The following is a 21135-nucleotide window of genomic DNA, read 5'->3' as shown; positions in this document are numbered from 1 at the left end:
ATCAAGGTAAATGTATACTTTTTTGGAACATTTTCAAACCGTGGATGCTTAAATCCATGTATAAAAAAATCCGTGTATAAGAAGGGCCGACTGTATATCAAAGAAGTGATCCATATTCCCTATCCAGTTCTTTATCCATAATGCCCAACACAAACATTTCTGGCAACATTACAAAATCTAGCTTTAATATTGTTTTTGTTTAACATATAAATCCTAGCTTTATATTAATCGTAGACCTTTTTATTCATCTTATTTTAATCTTAAACTTTTTGCCTTCTTACAAGTCCACCACATATGAAAAAAGGAGCCCATCTTGGCATCCTCAATGTTGATCTGAAACATTCTGGGCCATTTTTGACCGTTTATTTGGGGTTAAGTGCCATGTATATATCATCTGATAAAAGTTTTATTTTAAATTACAACAGAAAGTGAATTTTATATCTTTGGACCACATTTTCCCTCATATATCCATGTGGACATTGTGCACAAAATTTTGGGCTGACTTCTGTCTCTAATTTCAGGCTCATCTGTCTCTGGTTTCAGAAGCCATTTATATACTATTTAAATCACATGGGCATTGTGTTTACACAACTCAAAATAACACTCATTTTCTCTAACTTCTACGGCTGCATTTCTCTTGTCTTGAGTCAATCTGTCCTTATAAGCAAACCAGTTAAAATCTTTGCTTTCTTTAAGAATCACCTCTCTTGATTTAACATTCCAGCTATCTTATTCAAAAAGCAAAACATTGTCATAGAGCAACCATCTCCAAGTTTTAATCCATTCTTTTCTTTTTTTAAAAAAAAGGGCTTCCTGTGGTGAAGTAGCTAATACTATCTTAGGAAAAGGTCTCTGCTTATACCAAACACATAGGAAAACCTTTCTAATACAATGATTTTTATATTCAGTATTTACCTTAACGTTATCATACCAAAGTAACCATGCCAACCAAATGTTAAACCGTGGCCTCCCAAGTTCCAAGAGTCTCACATTTCTAAGTAATGTACATTCCTTCAATGATACAAAACAGGAGGCCGTGAAATACATTTTAACGTTAGCATCATGCAGTATTTTAAGTTTTATTCGGGGTTTCTTTGACTGCCAGACAAATCTAGATATCTATTTCTGCCATTACACAAAGGGCATTCCATTTCTTATAGTGAGGATTGTTTGTAAGAGAAATAAAAGCCTGGGCAAAACATTTGCCTTTATTACTGCAATTCTACCCAAAGTTTTTTTGTTTGTTTTCTGTCTTTTAAAATCACATTAGATGCCTTGTTTTGAGGGGCTGGAATATGGCAACTCTACTCACTAACTCAGGGGCAGATAACCTCAGGCAATGGGACCAAATCCAGCCATTCGTGGATCCCCCTTCCAGCCTCTGTTCTTTTCAAGATGTTTGCACCCCTTTTTCTATGACACCTTTCTTTTATAGTTTCCCAGTTTTTGCATATTTTTTTCCCATTCTAAAAACTTGAAATGCTTCTCAGGACATTTAACCTTTTGGTAGGAAGAGTTTTAAGCTAAAATACACTGATATTTTTTGTTCTCGCCCTTTTGGTTTGGCCATGGCCACAACTAGAATGTGGGCACCAAATAGTGAATCTGAGGAGCTTATCGCACAGGCCTCGGAGAATGGGCCTGGAGAGGAACGGAAGGGGGCAGGAAGGGAATGGAATGGGAGAACACCACAGATGCCACCGGAAGTCCCCAATCTGTTCCCCATCCGTCCCCACAGCAGCCGATTTTCAAGAATGATTTTGAACAGTTTGAGGAGAAATGGTGTGGGGACTTCCGGCGGCATCAGCGGCGTTCTCCCATGCGGTAATATGCATCCTTTCCCTGTTCCATTCCCTTCCCACCCCCTTCCGTTACGCTCTGGGCCTGTTCTTCGAGGCCTGTGCGATAAGTTCCTGAATGTGTCCCTCAGGCAGGAAGAGGTTCAACAACCTGCTGCTACTTTGATCCTTTTTCTTAACTGGAGATGCCAGGGACTGACCCCATGGTCTTCTGCATGCAAATCCTCTGCTCCGTTACTGGCCCTTGTAAGTCCTTGCAAGTCACCAAAGCAATTCAGTACAGAAACTGAAAAGTCTCCATTGGGGTTTGCATGGAAGGAAGAACTTCCACGAAGTACGATAGAGCAGCAGCCTTTTAGGATATTATCGGAAGAACTCCACAGTGTTAAGTATATTTCCTTGGATGGAAACTCAAGACTCTGGCTGCATCACTCAGCAAGGTTTCTGCAGCAATTATTATACGTAAGCAAAGAGGTTCTCCTCATTGAACAGGTGTCACAGGGATTATCTCACTAACTAATCCAAAGCTGCTTGTGGGTTGATTGGTTTTCTTCCCGCTTGTCTCCCCTATTTTTAAAAAAAGGTAGGTACAAATAATAGTCACCCTCCCGCATTAAGCAGTCTGAAATCTGAAAATGATACGATAGTACCTTCATAATAATAAATTATTTATATTCCGCCCCTCTACAAAACACAATCGGGGCAGCTTAACAACATTAAAATATGCATAAACAACCATCATTCCCACTCACCCCCTTAAAATATAATTAAAAAGATTAAAATTAAAATATACTTTAAAAATTCACAAATAAAGATAAACAGTGGCTATAGCAAGGTCGAATCCTAAATCAGCAGGCTTCCTAGGTTATTTAGCCTTGGCAAGTTTAGACGTAAGTGACAACAGCAGCAACATGCAGAAACAACACAACTTCAATCCTGGCTGAGAGCTGGTACATTAATGTGATGCTGGGGGCACCAAGGAAAAATTTAACAGTGGCATCCAGACCCAATGCTACTGTTGATCGGAGTGCTAGAAAAAGACACACGAAAGTTGTGGGAGGAATCTGTGGCAGTCCCTTTTGACATCTCAGGTGTGGCTTGCTGAAACAGTCTTCTGGAAGCTAAAGAACTAAGGCAGGAAACAGACTGGCAAGATGAAGTGGCTTGAAGCTGCCCCTACCAAAGATGGATTGGGGCCATGGCAAACACACTCCATGGCCCCAATCTGCCTTCAACCCCACCAAAGAAGAAGCAGATAAGATCCACCCTTTTTCGGCTGGGGAAAAGCTGGCTTTGCCAGTCCCGCCACAGCCCCATGGCAGCTTTGTGACACTCCAGTGGCATGTTGCCTGTAAATGCCATGCTGCTGGAGCGTCATGAAGCCACCTATGTCCAGGCACCCAAGTGGTATCATCACAGCATGCAGCATCTAAACGCCCCGTGTTGATGACACCTGGAAGTGGGCTTATTTTTTCCATCTGTTTGGGCTCTAAGATTCTTAAATTCTGTTCCAGAATTCCTGTCCAACAATGGCCAACCACTTGCCCATGGAAAGCCCACAAGCTGGACTTGCTTGCAACAACACATTTCATTTATTCCCCCGACAGCAACACATACAATGTATCATGATTAGTAGCCACTGACAACTCTAACTTCCACAAAGTTTTCTATCTTTCTTGAAATTCACACAAAGTGACAGCCCTTGCAATAACCTGTGATAAAAATTTCCACCGTTTAACTGTGTGTGGTGTGAATAAGTCTTTCCTTTTCTTTGTCCCACAATCTCCCACCATTCAACCTGCATGAATGCCTTCACTGAATTCTAGTACTGGGAGAGAAGCCCTCCCTACCCACTCTCTCTGAGTGGTGTCTATCTCCCTTCCAGAAATTTCAGGGTTGGGAATGGGTTGTTTGCCACACAGCCTTGGTTGTACATTCAGATCGACATTGATAAAGCAGTGTACAAAGCAACAAAGGCAATATCATAGTCCTTTGGCCAAAACCTGCCAACGTTACTTTCTTGAGCTACGCCTCTAAAATCATTGCAAATAGTCCAAAAGATATATAGATTTCCCCCAAAAATATTTCCTCTGACCTCTTTAGATATGTTTCTTGATGTTTGGCCTTCAGACGCCTTCCTATATGGAAAGCTACCGCTGCTATTACCATGCCTGTGTTAATCCGCTTTATATTAACTTGAGACATACACATCTCGGCACAAAGACCCTTTGGGAAACCTCCAGCTGCTTAAGGCCTTGGAAGAAGACCTGTTGCTTTTGACTCCTGAATAAATAGTTCTTGATTATAACGCCTAGAAAGAAAGGAGAAAGGAATCTGGCCAATATTTTTGGCTGTGGAGCGGAGAGAAGGGTTTGGATCTACAGGCCACAGTCATTTTCAAAGCAGCTATTGACCATCGGTGCCCAACAGGAGAGAAAACATGCAGAGCAAACATACCTTAGAATGAACTGATCCACTGTAACATTGTTAGTGACTGTCACTAAAGCGCTTACGACTTCTCCTTGTTTGACAGGTTTTGATGGCAGCCAGATGGCCACATTATTGTCCAACCACAACTCAGTCAGCTGAGAGCTCTCTGCAGCCTGGTGGAGGCTGATAGAACCAATTCTTTGTAAGTGGGACATGGTTTCCCCTGCTCCTTCCTTCTCTGGACGGATAGCATTGCCCTTCCTCATATCTTCAGCGTTACACTCCCCTTTCTCATCTCCAGGCTGGATGGTGTAGTAAACCTCTACAGAGCTGCCTTCAGACGCATCAACTGCTTTCTTGCGGCCAGTAACCACTGTTGGTGGGTTAAACCAAGCTGGCTGAAGTTCCAGTTCAGCCACACATAAACCCAGGTCACCTTTGAGTCTGCAGCTGCCCCGAACTTCCCGCGTTTCTCGAAAAGCAAAGACCCTCATGCAAGGCAGCTGTTCTGTAGCACTGTAGTCATCCCAGTCTCTCCCCACAATATAAAAGAGAACTTGAATTTTAGGCCTGGTCAAATAGACCTTTTCACTCATTATGTAGGCTTTCAGCTTCCAGTTGAACGTAAACTTGTTTGCAGATCCAAAGATGTTTGACGTCAACAAGAGATCCTGAGGCACAGCATGCTCCACAGAGAATGGGCCATAGCTAGCATTTATTACAGGTACCTTCTTGGCTTTGTATGTAAAGAGGGTTTCTGTCCGCGACTGCAAACTGGAGTTTCTCATGAACTCCTGGTTAGCTTCTCTGAGGAAAAATGAAGCCTCAGTGCTGGAGATCTGATACTTTACAGGTAGATATGTTGGTAGAGAGGAAAATTTTGGGATGTTGTCCAGGACACCACGGCCCATGATCACTATTGGAAAAGAAGAACAAATACAGACAAGTTAAAGAACAGCATGGACCAAGCATGAAATAAAGTAATGACTGCAAATTGTATTCTATCATTAAACAGGTTTGCTTTTAATGTTAACATCTGAGCATGTCGGACTGACTTGATCTATATTCACCTATTACACTATGGTGTTGAACTGTAAACACACACAGAGAGAGACATTGATTTATCTCATACAATAAATGGAATCTGTGCCATTTTAAAAACTTTAACAGCATTCCTTATTTATTAATTCGATAGGTAGTACTACTCCCCTTGAGGCGGTTTGTGCAGAAAGGATTCACATTAAAAACATACAAACACATTTCTAAAAGGAAAACAGAATTGATATAAATAATCGCAAAACTGTATCATCTGAAACCAAGACTAAGACGATAAAAGCAGCTACAAGTCATCAGTGTATATATATTTTTTAAAAATGCATTTGAAAAGCCTGAGCCAATTTCAAAATAATCAGTTGAAGTGGATGTAAACAAACACACAAACACACACACACACACACACACACACACACACACACATATATATATATATATATATATATATATATTGATTGCTTAAAACACATACAGTGGAGAGGAAGCAGACAAATTTCCCGTAGCAGTTGTTGCACAGTTATGGTGCAAGCCCTGCTAAGTCTTGGGTGCCTGCTAGCCTGATGGCCTTTATAAGCAGGGCCAGACAGTAAGGGCCCAGAAGATAATGTTATTAGGTGAGCAAACTCATGCAGAGATCAGTAGTCTACAGATCATAGAATCACAGTTGGAAGAGACCGCAAGGGCCATCCAGTCCAACCCACTGCCATGCAGGAACTCTCAATCAAAGCATCCCCGACAGATGGGCATCCAGCCTCTGTTTAAAGACCTCCAAGGAAGGAGACTCCACTACACTCCGAGGGAGTTTGTTCCACTGTCAAACAGCCCTTACTGTCAGGAAGTTCCTCCTAATGTTCAGGTGGAATCTCTTTTCCTGTAGCTTGCATCCATTGTTCTGTGTTCCAGTCTCTGGAGCAGCAGAAAACAAGCTTGCTCCCCCCTCAATGTGACATCCCTTCAAATATTTAAACAGGGCTCTCATATCACCTCTTAACCTTCTCTTCTCCAGGCTAAACATCCCCAGCTCCCTAAGCCATTCCACCAGACCCTTCAACATTTTAGTTGCCCTCCTTTGGACACGCTCCAGTTTCTCAATGTCCTTTTTGAATTGTGGTGCCCAGAACTGGACACAATATTCCAGGTGGAGTCTGACCAAAGTAGAATAGAGTGACACTATTACTTCCCTTGATCTAGACACTATACTTTTATTGATGCAGCCTAAAATTGCATTGGCCTGTTTAGCCATCGCACTATTGACCTCATTTGGCCCTAGTGACAGCCTGGCCTCTACAAGCAATTGGATAGCTGTATTTCAAACCATTTGAAGCTACTAAAGCAAAGGTGGACAACAGGCAGGGGTAGGGTTTGTATTGCCCCTCCCTGGGATCTTAGAGAGCTATACCATTCCACCCACTGTTGGAAATTACAGGTGGGAGCTCATCCAAGTGCCACTGAAACTGGGTAACAAACTATTATAAAAGGTGACCAAGGATTTAATTACAATGAGGTGGTAATGGTGCATGTGCGCATGTGTGTGTGTGTTGCGGCACTGCATATCCTCCCCTCTAAGACACAGAAGAGTTTATCACACTAGCGAGATCCCGCGGGAAAACGGGAATTAAATGCGATAAAACACAAAGATAACCTGGAAATGCCCAAGGTTTATCACACGATGTCGCAGTTAACATGAAATAATGCAAAGTTAATCCGCAGTTAAAGTGGAGGAAACTAGCAGCTTTTTAAATTCGGAACAACCCGAATTTAAAAAGCTGCTGGTTTCCTCCATTTTAACTGTGGATTAACTTTGCGTCATTTCGTTTTAGCAGCAATTAGTGTGACAAACTGTCCGAATTTGCAAGTTTTGTTTTAATTCGAATTTAACTTAACTCTCGTTTAACTCCCATTTTCTCGCGGGATCTTGCTAGTGTGATAAAGCTCAGAGACTCTCCACTAGCAAAGATGCACTGAAGAAGCCCCTTCCTCATGGCAAAGACAATGCAAAGACAAAGATGCTACCTCCTCCCTCCATGGCGGGGAGTTTCCATCCATGGAGTTTTCCCTTTTCTCGCAGGAAGAGTCCAAACCACCTACAGGGGTAGCCCCACAATAGGTGCATTACAGTAGTCAAGTCTGGATTAAGTAACTGATAGTTTACTGCGGCCAGGTCTGCTTATTCTAGTTAAGGGCATAGCTACGACTCTCAAGACTTATGTATCACTGCTCTTTATGACCAGACAGCTACAGACAAGCATTTTTTACTTATGTGAGTCCTGGAAAAAAAAACCCAAAGTGGATCCTCACCTCATACTTAAGCTAGTTCAATACTCATTCCCTTTGCTATCATTCTTGGGAGAAGACAGTAGCAGGAGAGAAAGCTCTCTGATAGACCATCCTCAGCATCCCTACCAAACAGTTCCCAAGATAGCCATGACAGCTGAAGACGCATCACACCTACCAAAGTTGTTTAACACAAACATGGTGGCACCATCTGCTTTTGTAAGAGCATGGGAATTGGTGTGATGTTAACAAGCGAAAATCAATAGAGGGTTGTTCTTTCTTTCTTTTTCTCATGAAGCTAGGGTAAACTGGGGGAGGGGGAAATGCCACACTGGAATGGTAATTTAAGGTGATGTGCCTTCATATTTAATATATGAGACCGTGGCATTTGTTTCCTGCCAAGTTAGCATTACTGCCATTATGCGCCAGCAAATGCAATTAAAAAAAAATACTAACAGCAAAAATAAAAATAACAATAAAATACAGACACTACGAGGGACAGCCAACCAAGATCCCATTTAATTGTAACTTATCAGGACACCACTGCTTCTCTTTAACCCTACTCCATACTCATCCAATGTCGGCCAAAACCTTGTTCGGAAGAGAACACTGGTTTACTATTGAATCTGGCAACTGTGTAGCTTTGGCACACAACACGTATTCTGCATTACAGAGTTTCCAGGTTTAATCCCTGGGGGTCTCCAGTTAACAAAGTGAGAACTAGGAAAGATTCTTTGATGCCTGAGACCCTGGAGAGCCACTGCCAGTTGAGCAGTGAAAAGAAAATGTACTTCTGGGGACTAATGCTCTTAGCGGTTGAGATCTTTTTAAATGCCAAGGAAGGGTAAAACTCCACTGGTGTGCTTATGCGCACAAAGATGATAGCAGAAACTGAGGTGGGTGAGTGTGGCTGGGAACCTGTTCTGGATGCTATTCCAGAGATGTTCCACTGGCTGTTATGGCTGGGGAGCAGAACTGTGGCACTGAATGTGAATGGGGAACTGACTTGCTTAAGGGGGTATTTGATATCTCTTTATGAACATTTCTAAATAGTACATCATGTTGAGCTATGCATGCATAGAATCCCAAGCAGATTACAGCAGGGAAGTCTCAGCCACCAAGAGCCAGCGGCTATCTTGGTTTAGAAATTCTAGACTTACAGACTCACCCCCCCCCCCCTAATTTTCCAAAAGTCTGAATTGGAGTGTGCAATATTGAACTAACGACAGATTCAAGATGCTGTAGTTAGATTTCACAAGCAACCAGGCCTAGCCCTCTGACAGCAATATGTATTGAATCAAAGGACAAGATGGCACTCCATTCCACATAGAAAAGGCAACAGGATTGGAAGCTGAATGGCAATGGCAAACCCCCTCTGAAGAAACCTGCCAAGAAAACCCCGTGCCACAACACACACACTCACGTGCACATGCACCATTACCTCCTCATAGGTTCACCTTAAGATCACCATAAGTCAAAAACAACTCTAAGGCACACAACAACAACAACCATGGAAGCAAAGGGGAGGCAGAGAAATCTGTTGCCAGTCAAAGAAAAGCTGTCCTCTCTCCCCACTATTACTATTGCAGCTGTGGCCATTCTGCTTTTGCCACCTCCACACTCTCTGTGCCACCATCACTACTTCTGCAGGTGTACTGATGTTGTCCAGGTGAAAATTTACTCATCTATAAATGTATCTAGGAATTAAAGGTATACCACAACAGGAGATGGTAATCCTAGCTAAGCTATACAGCTCACTCAAACCTTTGTGACGGCTGGGAATCAAGTACGGTTAAGTTTTTATGTGTAATAAATAACTTCCACGCGTAGAACCTCTTATAACCTTTTCTGTCTTGGAGAGTGCAGTGACCATCCTGGATGGATAGGACTACTTCAGAGCCTGTGAATAACTTCATTGCCCAGAGGGATATCCCAGACCACAGTATTGGAGCTCATTGTGTAGGGCAGCTGCACGAAAAATTCCTGATAGCTCATCAGGCCTTTTTTCATTTAAAGGCTTAGGCGCTACATGAGCCTTACTTAACCCCGATTGTCCAGAGGTCACGGATGAGGTATCAAATAAGGGAGAGTTAGAGCCACAAAGTCTGGGCCTCTTGGAGACCTTTTCTTATTAAAATCCCCTGGATGAGACTTTCAACGTCTTTGTTGGGATGTTTTTGATTGTCTTTCTGCCACTGAGTAAAAAACGTCAACCCAAATAATAATGATCAGCCACTTCTCCCCCTCCTTCCGGCCTCGCAGGAAGGCTTCTCCATTTCTTGCCAAAACAATGTGGGGGGGGGGGCTTTACTAGCACAGCGTCAATATTGAGAATCTGCCCCTCATTCTAGAAGGAAGCCTCAACCTCTGTGCTGACAAATGAACCGTCTGATTGCAACCCCACCTTTCAGATCTTTGCAATGAAAGGGAAGGAGTTTTCTATTACATGTAGTGCACACCATATACCCTTCAACTGCCCCAATTTGGCAGGAACAAATCCAGTTAATCCACTGTTGACTCAGTGATTAGGCTGCTTTTAAAACGTCCCAGTTTCTCTCTCCTCCTCCCATTTCCATCCTTTGTCCCTAGCTTCCTCCAATTTCTGTAAACTGAGTTGAAAGCCCACAAGTAGCTTGCATTCAAATAATTCAGTGGGGCTAGGGAGAGGACTGGGGCAGAAGCATGTCCTTTCCAAAAGGATCAGGCAAAAACAAACTGCTGAAGCCTCTCCTAGTTTGTCTATTTTTCCTCATTAATAACTTTTTCCGTTTTGACCACAATCTGATGTTGCTTAGCCACATGTTTCTCATTTTTTATCTGTGAAATGTTGGAGTGTACATGACTAGAAACTTGCTGGAGAAAAAGATTCTGCTGGAGAAAAAGACCATATGCTTAGAGATGCCCTGTTCTTTGATTCCTAATGTCTGTCTTTCAAGTGGAGTGTAGGTCTTGTGGTTATGGTAAAGAAAAAATATCTGACAAGGCTGAAATCTGTCCACCTCTGAAACGCAGAATCCTGGGCTAGATGCAAATGTGACCTGGTAGAAGACCAGAGCTTGGAAAAGTTACTGTTTTGGACTACAAATCCCAGAATGTTCTAGACAATTCAGCCAGCAGTGGACACTGTTGCCCAAAATATAACGTCTGCAGACTCTGTGTAAGGACCCGAACAGACAGGCCGAAATAAATCTGCTTCATGTCACTTTGGAGGTATGTGTCTGCATATGTCCTAAGAGGCTGGAAACCGCGCCAAAGTCGTGCTCTAGTCCTAAGGACTGGAGTGCAGCTTTGTCACTGCTTCTGGCTTCTTAAGATGTGTGTGTCATTTAAACAGCATACCTCCAAAGTGACCCAAAGCAGCTTTATTTTGACCTGTCTGTTCGGGCCCTGAGACAACTTTTTATGGACCTCTCTGATAATAGGATGGTCTCCTCATGAGGTTTCTCAGCCCCTTCATCCATTGCAGCTGGAGCTGGAGTTAGAGCATACAACTTGTTCTCAGAGGGAAGGAGGAAAGGGGAACAACCTGCCAGACTCCCATCCTAGATGAGGAAACTTAAATCTTTCAAAGGAGGAGTTTAAACCAGCCCGCCAATTGCCGAACTTTATTTAATCACCACCAAGTTCTCAGCTGGAGGAACTGATGGGAAGGAGGCCAATGATACTCTTCAATTCCTTATGACCTCAGTGAAGAAATAGATTTTGAGAATCTGTTTCTAGGATAGGAGTAGAAATCATGTGGCCCTTTAGTTGCTGTTGGACTACAAGTTCCAGCAGCCATAACTAATATAGCCAATGGTGGGGAATACTAGGAGCTGTAGTCTAACAACATCTGGAGGGCCACATGATTCCCACCATCTCAGGATTCAGGTGCGCATTGCAGTTTGTTGGGAGAACTCCTGTTGTCCCTGAACATCAAAGTTTGGCCAGAAACTTGGAACCAATATAATGTTTTTCTCTCTTTCTTCTGGCTGCCCTCTGCTCCAGGCTAGTTCATCCCAGATCTTGCTCAGTACCTGGTGGGCTTCTGTGTCAATGGAAATGAAATAGGTCTGGCTTCTGGCAAAGACTGAAGGCCATTTCAAACATTACTGTCTCTCCTACAATGAGATAAATTACCGGATGTCAGTGGCTCAGTGGGACATTGATAATTAAGTACAGACCAGCAACAAGAAGACTGGAATAATGCTGGTGAATTTGACTCCCATGCCCTCAAAGTCTCCTTCCCTCCAAATGCTCAAAATGCCTTCTGGTTTTGTATACAACTGGGGCTGTATTTCCCATGCTTGGGGGGGGGGGGGGGGTGGGGAACAAAACTTTATTCTGTCCTAGCAAATACAGTACAGATGCCTTTCAAATTAAGCCAGATCTTGGGCCTTTTGGGAATCGTGTCCAAAATAGATAGGGGAAGGGACTTAAATCAGACGACACAACCTCCTTGCCCTTTTATTTGGGAATTTGCCATATTTTTGAACTTATTTGAATGCATCAGTTATTTTCAAGAAGATCAGTCAACTGAGTCCGGCCAGAGTCAAGATGTGTTAATACGACCTTCACCGACCTTTGCAGCCGTCCTCCACCCGGAGGCAGCCTCTGTAAGGTCATCGACCACTGTGAGAGAGACGTTTTCAGGTTTCAGTCAGTAACATCATGCAAGATGCCCGAGGATCCTGTACGTCTTTTAAGAAAATCAGCTGGGAGACGAGGAGAAAGAGGGGTTCATACCATGAAAGGGCAGGAGGAGTACTTTGAGTCGAAAAAGGCCAATATGCTCATCGGAACACATAAATCAGACCCAGTGGCTTGTCATGGAAAGACATTAAATCAATCCATGACAGTTTTCTAAGTCTAAGTCCAGCTCTATCTCACCTCATTAGCAGTAAAAGACCATTCAAGAAGAATTAAAAGCACAATAAATAGTCCATCATTCCTAAATCTTTTAAATTTCCCTAAGTCCAAGATGGGGTCTCTCTGTTTCAAAAAGCGGAAACTTTGCTTAGAGTGGATGTCATGGAAGATAACACTATCTATGGCTACTAATGATTGCTACATATTACATCAGGTGCCAGAGAAAGTATTTCTCTGAAAACTCAGCTTCTGGAGAATACAAGTCTATAGGTGGCTATGCAATGCGCATGTCCTGCTTGTGGGTTTCCAAGAAGAAACATCAAGTAGCCACTGCAGGCTGCTGGACTACACAGGATTTGATTTGATCCAATGTGATTTTTTCCTATGAATAAACATATTTGAAAAAGAAATGGTGTTGGGCAGATGGATTTTTGCCACGAAACCCACTTGTTGAACTGGGAACCTAAAAGTGAGAGACTGGGACCAAACCTAGAGACTTTGCTTCTAAGATTGATGTGCATAAGATCCCAGATCCCTCTTTAGGCAGAGGGAAGAAAAATTGTTCAGTTGTTAAGCACATGTTTCACATGCATACAATCCAGGTTCAATCCTCAGCATCACCAGGCAAATTAATCCAGGAGCATTAATTAATCTAGTTGAATATTGTCTGTTCTCCAAGGTAATGGCAGTGGCCTTTTCCAGTCTTGAAACCTAACATTATTCAGTCTAGAAGCATATAGGGTTAGACTTGTACCCAAAGCATGTGCTCTATAACTTAATTGTGTTATTATCCCATCAGTATGGCAAAATTCTAGTATTTTTGTCTAGCCAGGCTGTCTGAGTGTAAACTAGGGCCATGCATCTTGGCATTGGTGTTGTGCCACAGAAACCTATGGGGAGCATTGCCAAGGAAGGCCCCCCCCCCCCCCCGCGCCTGTCTTGCATGTTTCGGTTCAGGACAGAAAGTTGTCACCTGCAATTAAAGCAACCTGCTGTTGCTGGGCAGGGGAAAGAATGGAAACTCTACTGGAGTGAGGCTCAACTCAACTGTTGCTTGTTTCCCCTGCTATTTTATATGCTCCGTCAAGTTAACACAAATAAAATAGGTCATGCCTTTATGGCAGGGGGAAAAATAATGTAGATGTTCCCTAATTAGATCTGCATTGTTCCAATGTTTCTCCTGTCAACTTGCTCTTTTATACATTGTTTCCTTGTATTAGGCCAGCTAATTAAAGAGTGAGAGGCAAGGAGGAGGAGAAGACAAGCAGTGGCTCCAGTGCCGCAGTTTACCTCCCCCGCTTTTATTTTCCTTAATTGCAATGCATTTTTTCTCCACTTTCAATTAGGGCCCTGGCCCTTAATGGATTACTCAGCTGAATTAATAGCTCAAAGGCAGCTTAAAAATAGAACTTCTGTTAATCAGAAGCAAAGACCATGACCCTGCCATTGCCATCATGGAAACACTACTCGCATCTCATGAAGGTGCCTGCAATTAAAGGCTTTTGTTGGTCTCTTCAGATCCGTCGCTGGAGACGTTGAAGACCAGACCCTTGTACCTCAGAGGTGGCATTCTGGCAGCCCCCCCAAAGGACAGACCCACTGGTGTGCACTGTTCGCACCACTGGGGCACCTCTTCTTTCAGTCAATGAGAAGCTGGAGCTGCAATTTCTGACGCAAAGTTGAAGATATCACAAGGGGCTGATGAGGCTCTGAGTCCAGCCAGGCTTATCATAGCTCAGAACTCCTTGATATGATGTTATCTCATTTTTGAGGGGCAAAAGAAGTGTGTCCAAAGGAGGGTGACTAAAATGGTGAAGGGTCTGAAAACCATGCCCTATGAGGAGTGACTTAGGGAGCTGGGGATGTTTAGTCTGAAGAAGAGAAGGTTAAGAGGTGATATGATAGCCCTGTTTAAATACTTGAAGGGATGTCATATTGAGGAGGGAGAAAGCTTGTTTTCTGCTGCTCCACAGAACAGGACCCGGAGCAATGGATGCAAGCTCCATGAAGAGAGATTCCACCTCAACATTAGGAAGAATTTCCTGAGAGTAAGGGCTGTCCAACAGTGGAACACACTCCTTCCTCGGAGTGTAGTGGAGTCTCCTTCCGTAGAGGTCTTTAAGCAGAGGCTGGATGGCCATCTGTCGGGGATGCTTTGATTTAGATTTCCTGCATGGCAGAATGGGGTTGGACTGGATGACCCTTGTGGTCTCTTCCAACTCTATGATTCTGTGAAAGAAACCATGTATGGCATAGGGCCCCAACCCAGGTATGACTGATTGGTATGCAATAGTTCTTGAGGACTGCCCAGTTCTTCTCCCTGAGATCCTTTTAAATAGAGATGCCAGGGATTCAGCCAGAAGTCTCCTGTATGCAAAACATGTGCTCTACCAACTATGAATCTATCTAATGAGAGTAGGGTGGTCAAGCTTTTGGACCTGCTATCAGCCACACCTCAGTTGCCAAAATAAAGCTATAAGTTGTTGGAAGCCTGCTTCTGGTTTCATACAAATGATTTGTCAAGGCACAATGGGAGTGCTGTATCTCATTTTGAAGGAGAATCATTGGCTGCACAGTTTTCCTGAGTATCCTTTTTAATTTGACTTTAATTTGAATGCGTCAGATGGGTAGAAAGTTGGATGCAGCCTGGGGGCCACATCTTGACCATTCATGAACTAAAAGATTGATCTGTCAAGTCGAGTACTCTGTCTAGTTAAGCTAAAGTCTTTCCCAGGACTGCCGCCTGAGGTCATTCAGCTGAAGGTAGCTTTGACCTTCTGTGCTGAAAGCATATGCTCTATGATGGACAGATGGCTTATACAGATCTTTTCTAAAATCAGAGACTCATATTGGTACTTTAACCCATGGCCCCAAGAGGAAGGCAGTTGCCACAGCTAAACCATCATACCTGGCGGCTGACCACAAATGAAACCACGTCCCCAGATAGCAAGGAAGCCATAAATCAAAAACTATTAACATGACACACATGGTAAAGGAGCTTCCTGGGAAGAAAACAAAGGCAATTCATAGGTTTTTTTGTGGGGTTTTCAGGCTATGTGGCCATGTGCCAGAAGAGTTTATTCCTGACGTTTCACCAGCACATGAACATCAGGAATAAACTCTTGTAGAACATGGCCACATAACCTGATAAATCCACAAAAAACTATGGATGCCGGCCATGAAAACCTTTGACTTCACAAAGGCAATCCAACTTCCAGAAGGAGGTGGCAATGATGATAGGCGAGAAAGACACACTGCATAGGAAAACCTGTTTACCTTGGAGTACAATCCATAATGGTGGCATGCATGCCCAGGCAGCCCATGACCACCCCCCTTACCCTTCACCCCATGGGCACTTTCTTTGTGGCAGAGCATCAAAGCTCCAAGCTCTGCCACCTTTAACCACAAGGCCAAGAGTTGAGATGCTCTTCAAAAGCTGCTCATGCCTCCCAGTCTGGCAACCGCTGCCAGATCTTCCTTTAATCCCGCTATTTACTGGTAAATTTGTCACTCTCTTCGGTGCCGCTTTCATTTATATATGTATTTATTAGGTATTTCATTCCATACTTGAAATTCATAATGGGTTTGTTGTCACAACAGAGCGACTTTGAATGAGAATGTATTCCTGGGCACACACACACCCGCCCAAACTTCAGCCTGAACTTTCACCTCTCCTTTGGCAAAGTACCAGACTAAGTCAACATCCCTGGGCTGGTTTCCATTACTCGCTCCTTATTAACATACAGAAGAGTAGGGTCCCCCCCCCCTTTTCGTCTTCCAAGCACCCAGCAGAAGCCGAAAACTTCAGAAGACTTGGAGGGAGGAGGGCTCATTGATGTCTGACTTTGGAATTGAGCTCCACAAAAAGGGGGGGGGGGGGGGAGACAAATTAAAACCAGGTTATCAAGCAAGCAGCAAGGGGAAGAGTCTACTCAACTTTCCCCCTCCTTCCCATGAAAAGGGGTGTCTGCAAGACGATTTTTATGAGAGGGTAGAGAAAAAAGGGGGGTGCGCAAAGGATTTGGGGCACAGTCACTGTAAAGTTTTCAGCGGGACAATGATTTCCAAAATAATAACATCCAATCCTATTTAGAAAGTAGGTTGTGAAACTCCGCAAAGCACACACACGCTTGAAGGTTAGTGTATGTGGATAGAAGGGAGAAAGTAGAGAGGTAGGATGAAGAAGAGGAGGACAAAGGAAGGAATGGAATTTAGAGCGAAGGATAAGGAGGATAAAGAATGTGACTGAATGTTACAGTACATGGATAGAAGAGAGGAAGAAGAGAGAAGGATGAAGAAAAGGACATAAGGAAGGAGTAGGAAGATTAGGAGGTAAGAGACAGGAGTAAAGAAAGGGGAAAATATTAGTTGTACACATAACTTGCAAATATGATTCATAATAAATGTATGATTTAGGAACACTTTGTGAAGAACATAATAATTGTATAATAACTGTACAGTAATCATATTTGCCATAGGTCCGTGAAGTGTTAGGGTTTTCTGCCATAATGTTTTTCTCTGCATGTCTACACTGTATTTCTAAATACTCAACTGCCATGCTAAAAAATTGGAAGAATGAAGGAAAATTTCATAGAAGGGGCAGAATTCTTATAGGTGGCGATGTCCTCATTTTGCCTATGTCCTGCCCATGCCACTGAAACTGCATTCTAATAAAGGAGAGGTTACGGCTTGCTTTGCATCCACTCTTAGTTTTAAGGCAAATAATCTCTCCAAGTCTTTCAGATATAGAGAATATGAAAGCTGAAATGCACTCTCTGGGCTAAGTCACATTTCTAGCACTTAATAATACACTGCTGATCCTCAGTAGGTGGTCCTCTGGATGAGTGAGAATTTCATTCAGTTCCCAGATCATTTTTAATATGTTCTCTGAAAATTCACTCAGAAGGAAAGAACTTGAGAGTTTAAAAACATGGAGGAGGAAGACAGTCAGTGGTGTCTGGTGGCTTTCATGTCACTAGGGTGGTAAATCTGGTCTGGGTTTTAGTGTGAATTTTAAAATAGCTATCCAGGGTGTTGAACCTATTTTATTTTTAGTTTTTTGTGGGCTTATCGGGCTCTGTGGCCATGTCCTAGAAGAGTTTGTTCCTGACGTTTCGCCAGCATCTGTGTCTGGCATCTTCAGAGAATGCTGGCATGGAGGAGAGTGGGCTATATATACACTGTGTGACCCCACTCACTTCCATGCCAGCATTCTCTGAAGGTGCCAGCCACAGATGCTGGTGAAACGTCAGGAATAAACTCTTCTAGAACATGGCTACAGAGCCCGAAAACCTCCACAAAAGTCTATGGATGCTAGCCATGAAAGCCTCCAACTCCCCACTCTCTTCCATGCCAGCATTCTCTGATGATGCCAGCCAGAGATGCTGGCGAAACGTCAGGAATAAATTCTTCTAGAACACGGCCACAGAGCCCGAAAAACCCACAAAAAACTATGGATGCTGGCCACAAAAGCCTTCGACTTCACTATTTTATTTTAAAATAACTTTGGATAGCTAAAAACTGAAGTTGATCCATTGCCTATGGGGACGTAAAGGGGTGTAAATCGAATAAATGTAAGTTGTTCATTTGGGGTGTAATAAGGGTTGTAAATCAAAGAAATCACAAAGGACCGGTGGACACAACACAACTTTCTCTGTACTGGAAATAGCGGTACCTACTGAATGTAACCAGGAAAGATTGGTGAGCTTTTTAATAAGTTCATTTTTTGTTTGTTTGTTTGTTTAAATAAGACCTTACCAAAATTTTCAATTTCTTCACATTTAGAAAGAAAGATGATTTTAAAAAAATGAAAGTAAGAGAAAGCAAAACGGTGTGTAGGACTTTGGATAGTGCTTTTCAAGTTTGGACTAAAACCCGCAGTGCATTCACCAGCCCATTGACATGGAAGCCACCAGGCACCACTGAATAATACTCAGTTCAGTGGCTCACAAAATAAGGCAACAGTTTTTAAAATATGACATTTATTTAATTGATTTATAACCCACTTTTCTCCCACAGATGAGTTATGGGCAGTAAATCTTTGCTTATTTCTGTTCATGGAAACATTTCTAGACTCTTCTCCCTATTGGGTGAGATTAAGAGAAGTCCTACATATTTTCAGTTTGTTTCTTCTTATTTTTTAAAATCTTTTTTGGGTAACTGTTTCCCCAACTGTTTTTGGACAGAACCAGATTTATTCACTTACTGGCATGCAATCCAAGATTTGTGCAGAAACCTGCCAATCAATGGCCTTTTCACTGTCACTCAAAGACAAAAAGAAATCTAGCAGTGGTTGACATGTTTTAAAATGAAGTGTCTTGATGTGTTGAGACACTTGTTCTTGTCAAAGGTAGGAGCAAAATATGTAATGTTCTTCTTAGAGGTGGCTCATTAGTACAATGGGCCCCTGATATCAGCTGGGGATTGATTATAGGACCCACCTCCATGGATACCAAAATCCATGGATGCTGAAGTCCCATTATATACAATGATGTAGGCCAGTATGGCATAGTGGTTTGAGCACTTGGTTAGGACTCTGGAGACCAGGGTTCGAATTCTTGCTTGGCCGTATGAAACCCAGTGAAGAAACTTGCCAAGAAAACCCTATGAGAAGTACACCTTATGGTTGCCATAAGTCAAAAATGACTCTGAGATGTTTACAACCTCATCATACAAAAGTATCTCAGGTTTCATCCTCGTGGCCTTAAAAACTGGATTTTGGATCATGATGCTAACCAAAATAGAGAAACCATAGTCTGGGCACCATTCTCCATCTGGTACCCACAGATACAAACCAACCACACAAAGCCACAATACTTTGAAGCCCTGCCCTTTCCTCAACTCCGAAGGGCTTTCACAAAACTTAGATTTCAGCAGATACTCGCTGCGTATCTTAAAGGACGATACAGAGGTATTCCAGTTATAGATAGAAAATGTGTATTCGGTTGTAATCAGGAAGAGGATATTGTTGATTATTTGATGTTCTGCCTGCTTTACTTTTCACCTAAACAAAGATTTGTGTCACCCATTATTCAGTAATATACAGACTAGGTGGCCCTCCAACTTTCTGGTTCTGTGACTGATATACTGAACAGTTGTGCAGCATCACAGCATGGAGAGCGAACATCTCAGGGAGTCTGACTGAGAATCCCAAGCCGCATCATAACAGATTGATGAAAACCTATTCACAATTTTACTATAAAAAGGCCAATGCAATTTTAGGCTGCATCAATAGAAGTATAGTGTCTAGATCAAGGGAAGTAATAGTCCCACTCTGCTCTGGTCAGGCCCCCCTGGAATACTGTGTCCAGTTCCTGCATGGCAAAGGGTTGGACTGGATGGCCTTTGTGGTCTCTTCCAACTCTACGATTCTATGATTCTATATAAATAGGGAGTGAACAATCCAAGATTTGGAGCAGCTTTCTTTCTTCCAGTCAATACACTTGTAAGATGGCAAACAAAAATAAAATAAAACAGAAAGACTTGGGAGGGGAGTGCAGAGGGATAGTGGGTCTATCCTTTGCCTTTGATAGCTAAACAGAAGGTAGTTGTTGTTTTGTTTTCAAATTTGTCATGCTTTGTTGAGTGTTCCCCTCCCCTTCCTGCCAACGGTGATCTCATTTCAGCACTCACCCACTCAGGCTGAATTTAAAAAAGGGATGCTCAGAGCCAAAACATCTGTTCCCGTTTAGTGCAACTGCAGCAATGCAGGTAAAGGGGAAAACTGGTTCAAAGAAGCTTTCGGCTTACTGTTTTAACCTCTGTACTGAGAGGTATGGTTAGCCACACAAAAACCAAGGCAAGTGACAAAATAGCCCATAGGAGTCCTTTCAAATTTTTCCTGATGGAACTTCAGGGCCTTCTCTTTCCTGCATGGTGGAAAAGAATCAGTTTGCTGTGCACATGCAAGGTCCCAGGTTCAACCCTTGGCATCTCCAGGTAGGGCTAGGAAAGTCATAGAATCATAGAATCATAGAGATGGAAGAGACCACAAGGGTGATCCAGTCCAACCCCCCCTACCATGCAGGAAATCTCAATCAAAGCGTCCACGACAGATGGCCATCCAGCCTTTGTTTAAAGACCTCCAAAGAAGGAGACTCCACTACACTTCGAGGGAGTGTGTTCCACTGTCGAAGAGCCCTTACTGTCAGGAAGTTCCTCCTCATGTTGAGGTGGAATCTCTTTTCCTGCAGCTTGCATCCATTGCTCCGGGTCCTGTTCTCTGGAGCAGCAGAAAACAAGCTTGCTCCCTCCTCAGTATGACATCCCTTCAAGTATTTAAACAGAGTTATCATATCACCTCTTAACTATCTCTTCTTCAGGCTAAACATCCCCAGCTCCCTAAGTCACTCCTCATAGGGCATGGTTTCCAGACCCTTCACCATTTTAGTCACCCTCCTTTGGACACACTCCGGTTTCTCAATGTCCTTTTTGAATTGTGGTGCCCAGAACTGGACACAATATTCCAGGTGGGGCCTGACCTGAGTGGAATAGAGTGGCAGTATTACTTCACTTGATCTAGATGCTATAATTTTATTGATGCAGCCTAAAATTGCATTGGCCTTTCGTCCCTTGCCTGAAACCATGGAGAGCTGCTGTCAGTCAGTGGAGACCAGAACCAGGCATCTTGTAGTCCTCCAGATTCTGTTGGATGGCACATCCCATCAACCCTAACCATCATACTCATGGTGAGGATAATGAGAGGTGAGTTCAACATCTGGAAGCTCCATGT

General features: G+C 43.0%; 1 protein-coding gene across 1 annotated transcript in view; it reads right to left on the bottom strand.

The window, feature by feature from the left end:
* TMEM132C (transmembrane protein 132C) overlaps window positions 1–21135 on the bottom strand; it is a 276017-nt gene that overhangs the window by 186092 nt on the left and 68790 nt on the right. Inside the window, exon 2 of the mRNA XM_042441367.1 lies at window positions 4257–5145. Coding sequence (XP_042297301.1) covers window positions 4257–5145 — 889 coding nt within the window. The remainder of the gene's footprint in view (window positions 1–4256; window positions 5146–21135) is intronic.

The sequence above is a fragment of the Sceloporus undulatus genome, chromosome 10 (assembly GCF_019175285.1).
Source record: "Sceloporus undulatus isolate JIND9_A2432 ecotype Alabama chromosome 10, SceUnd_v1.1, whole genome shotgun sequence".
In the NCBI taxonomy this organism is placed as follows: domain Eukaryota; kingdom Metazoa; phylum Chordata; class Lepidosauria; order Squamata; family Phrynosomatidae; genus Sceloporus; species Sceloporus undulatus.
Note: the sequence above shows the minus strand (reverse complement) of the source record. Positions and strands in the feature narration are given on the sequence as shown.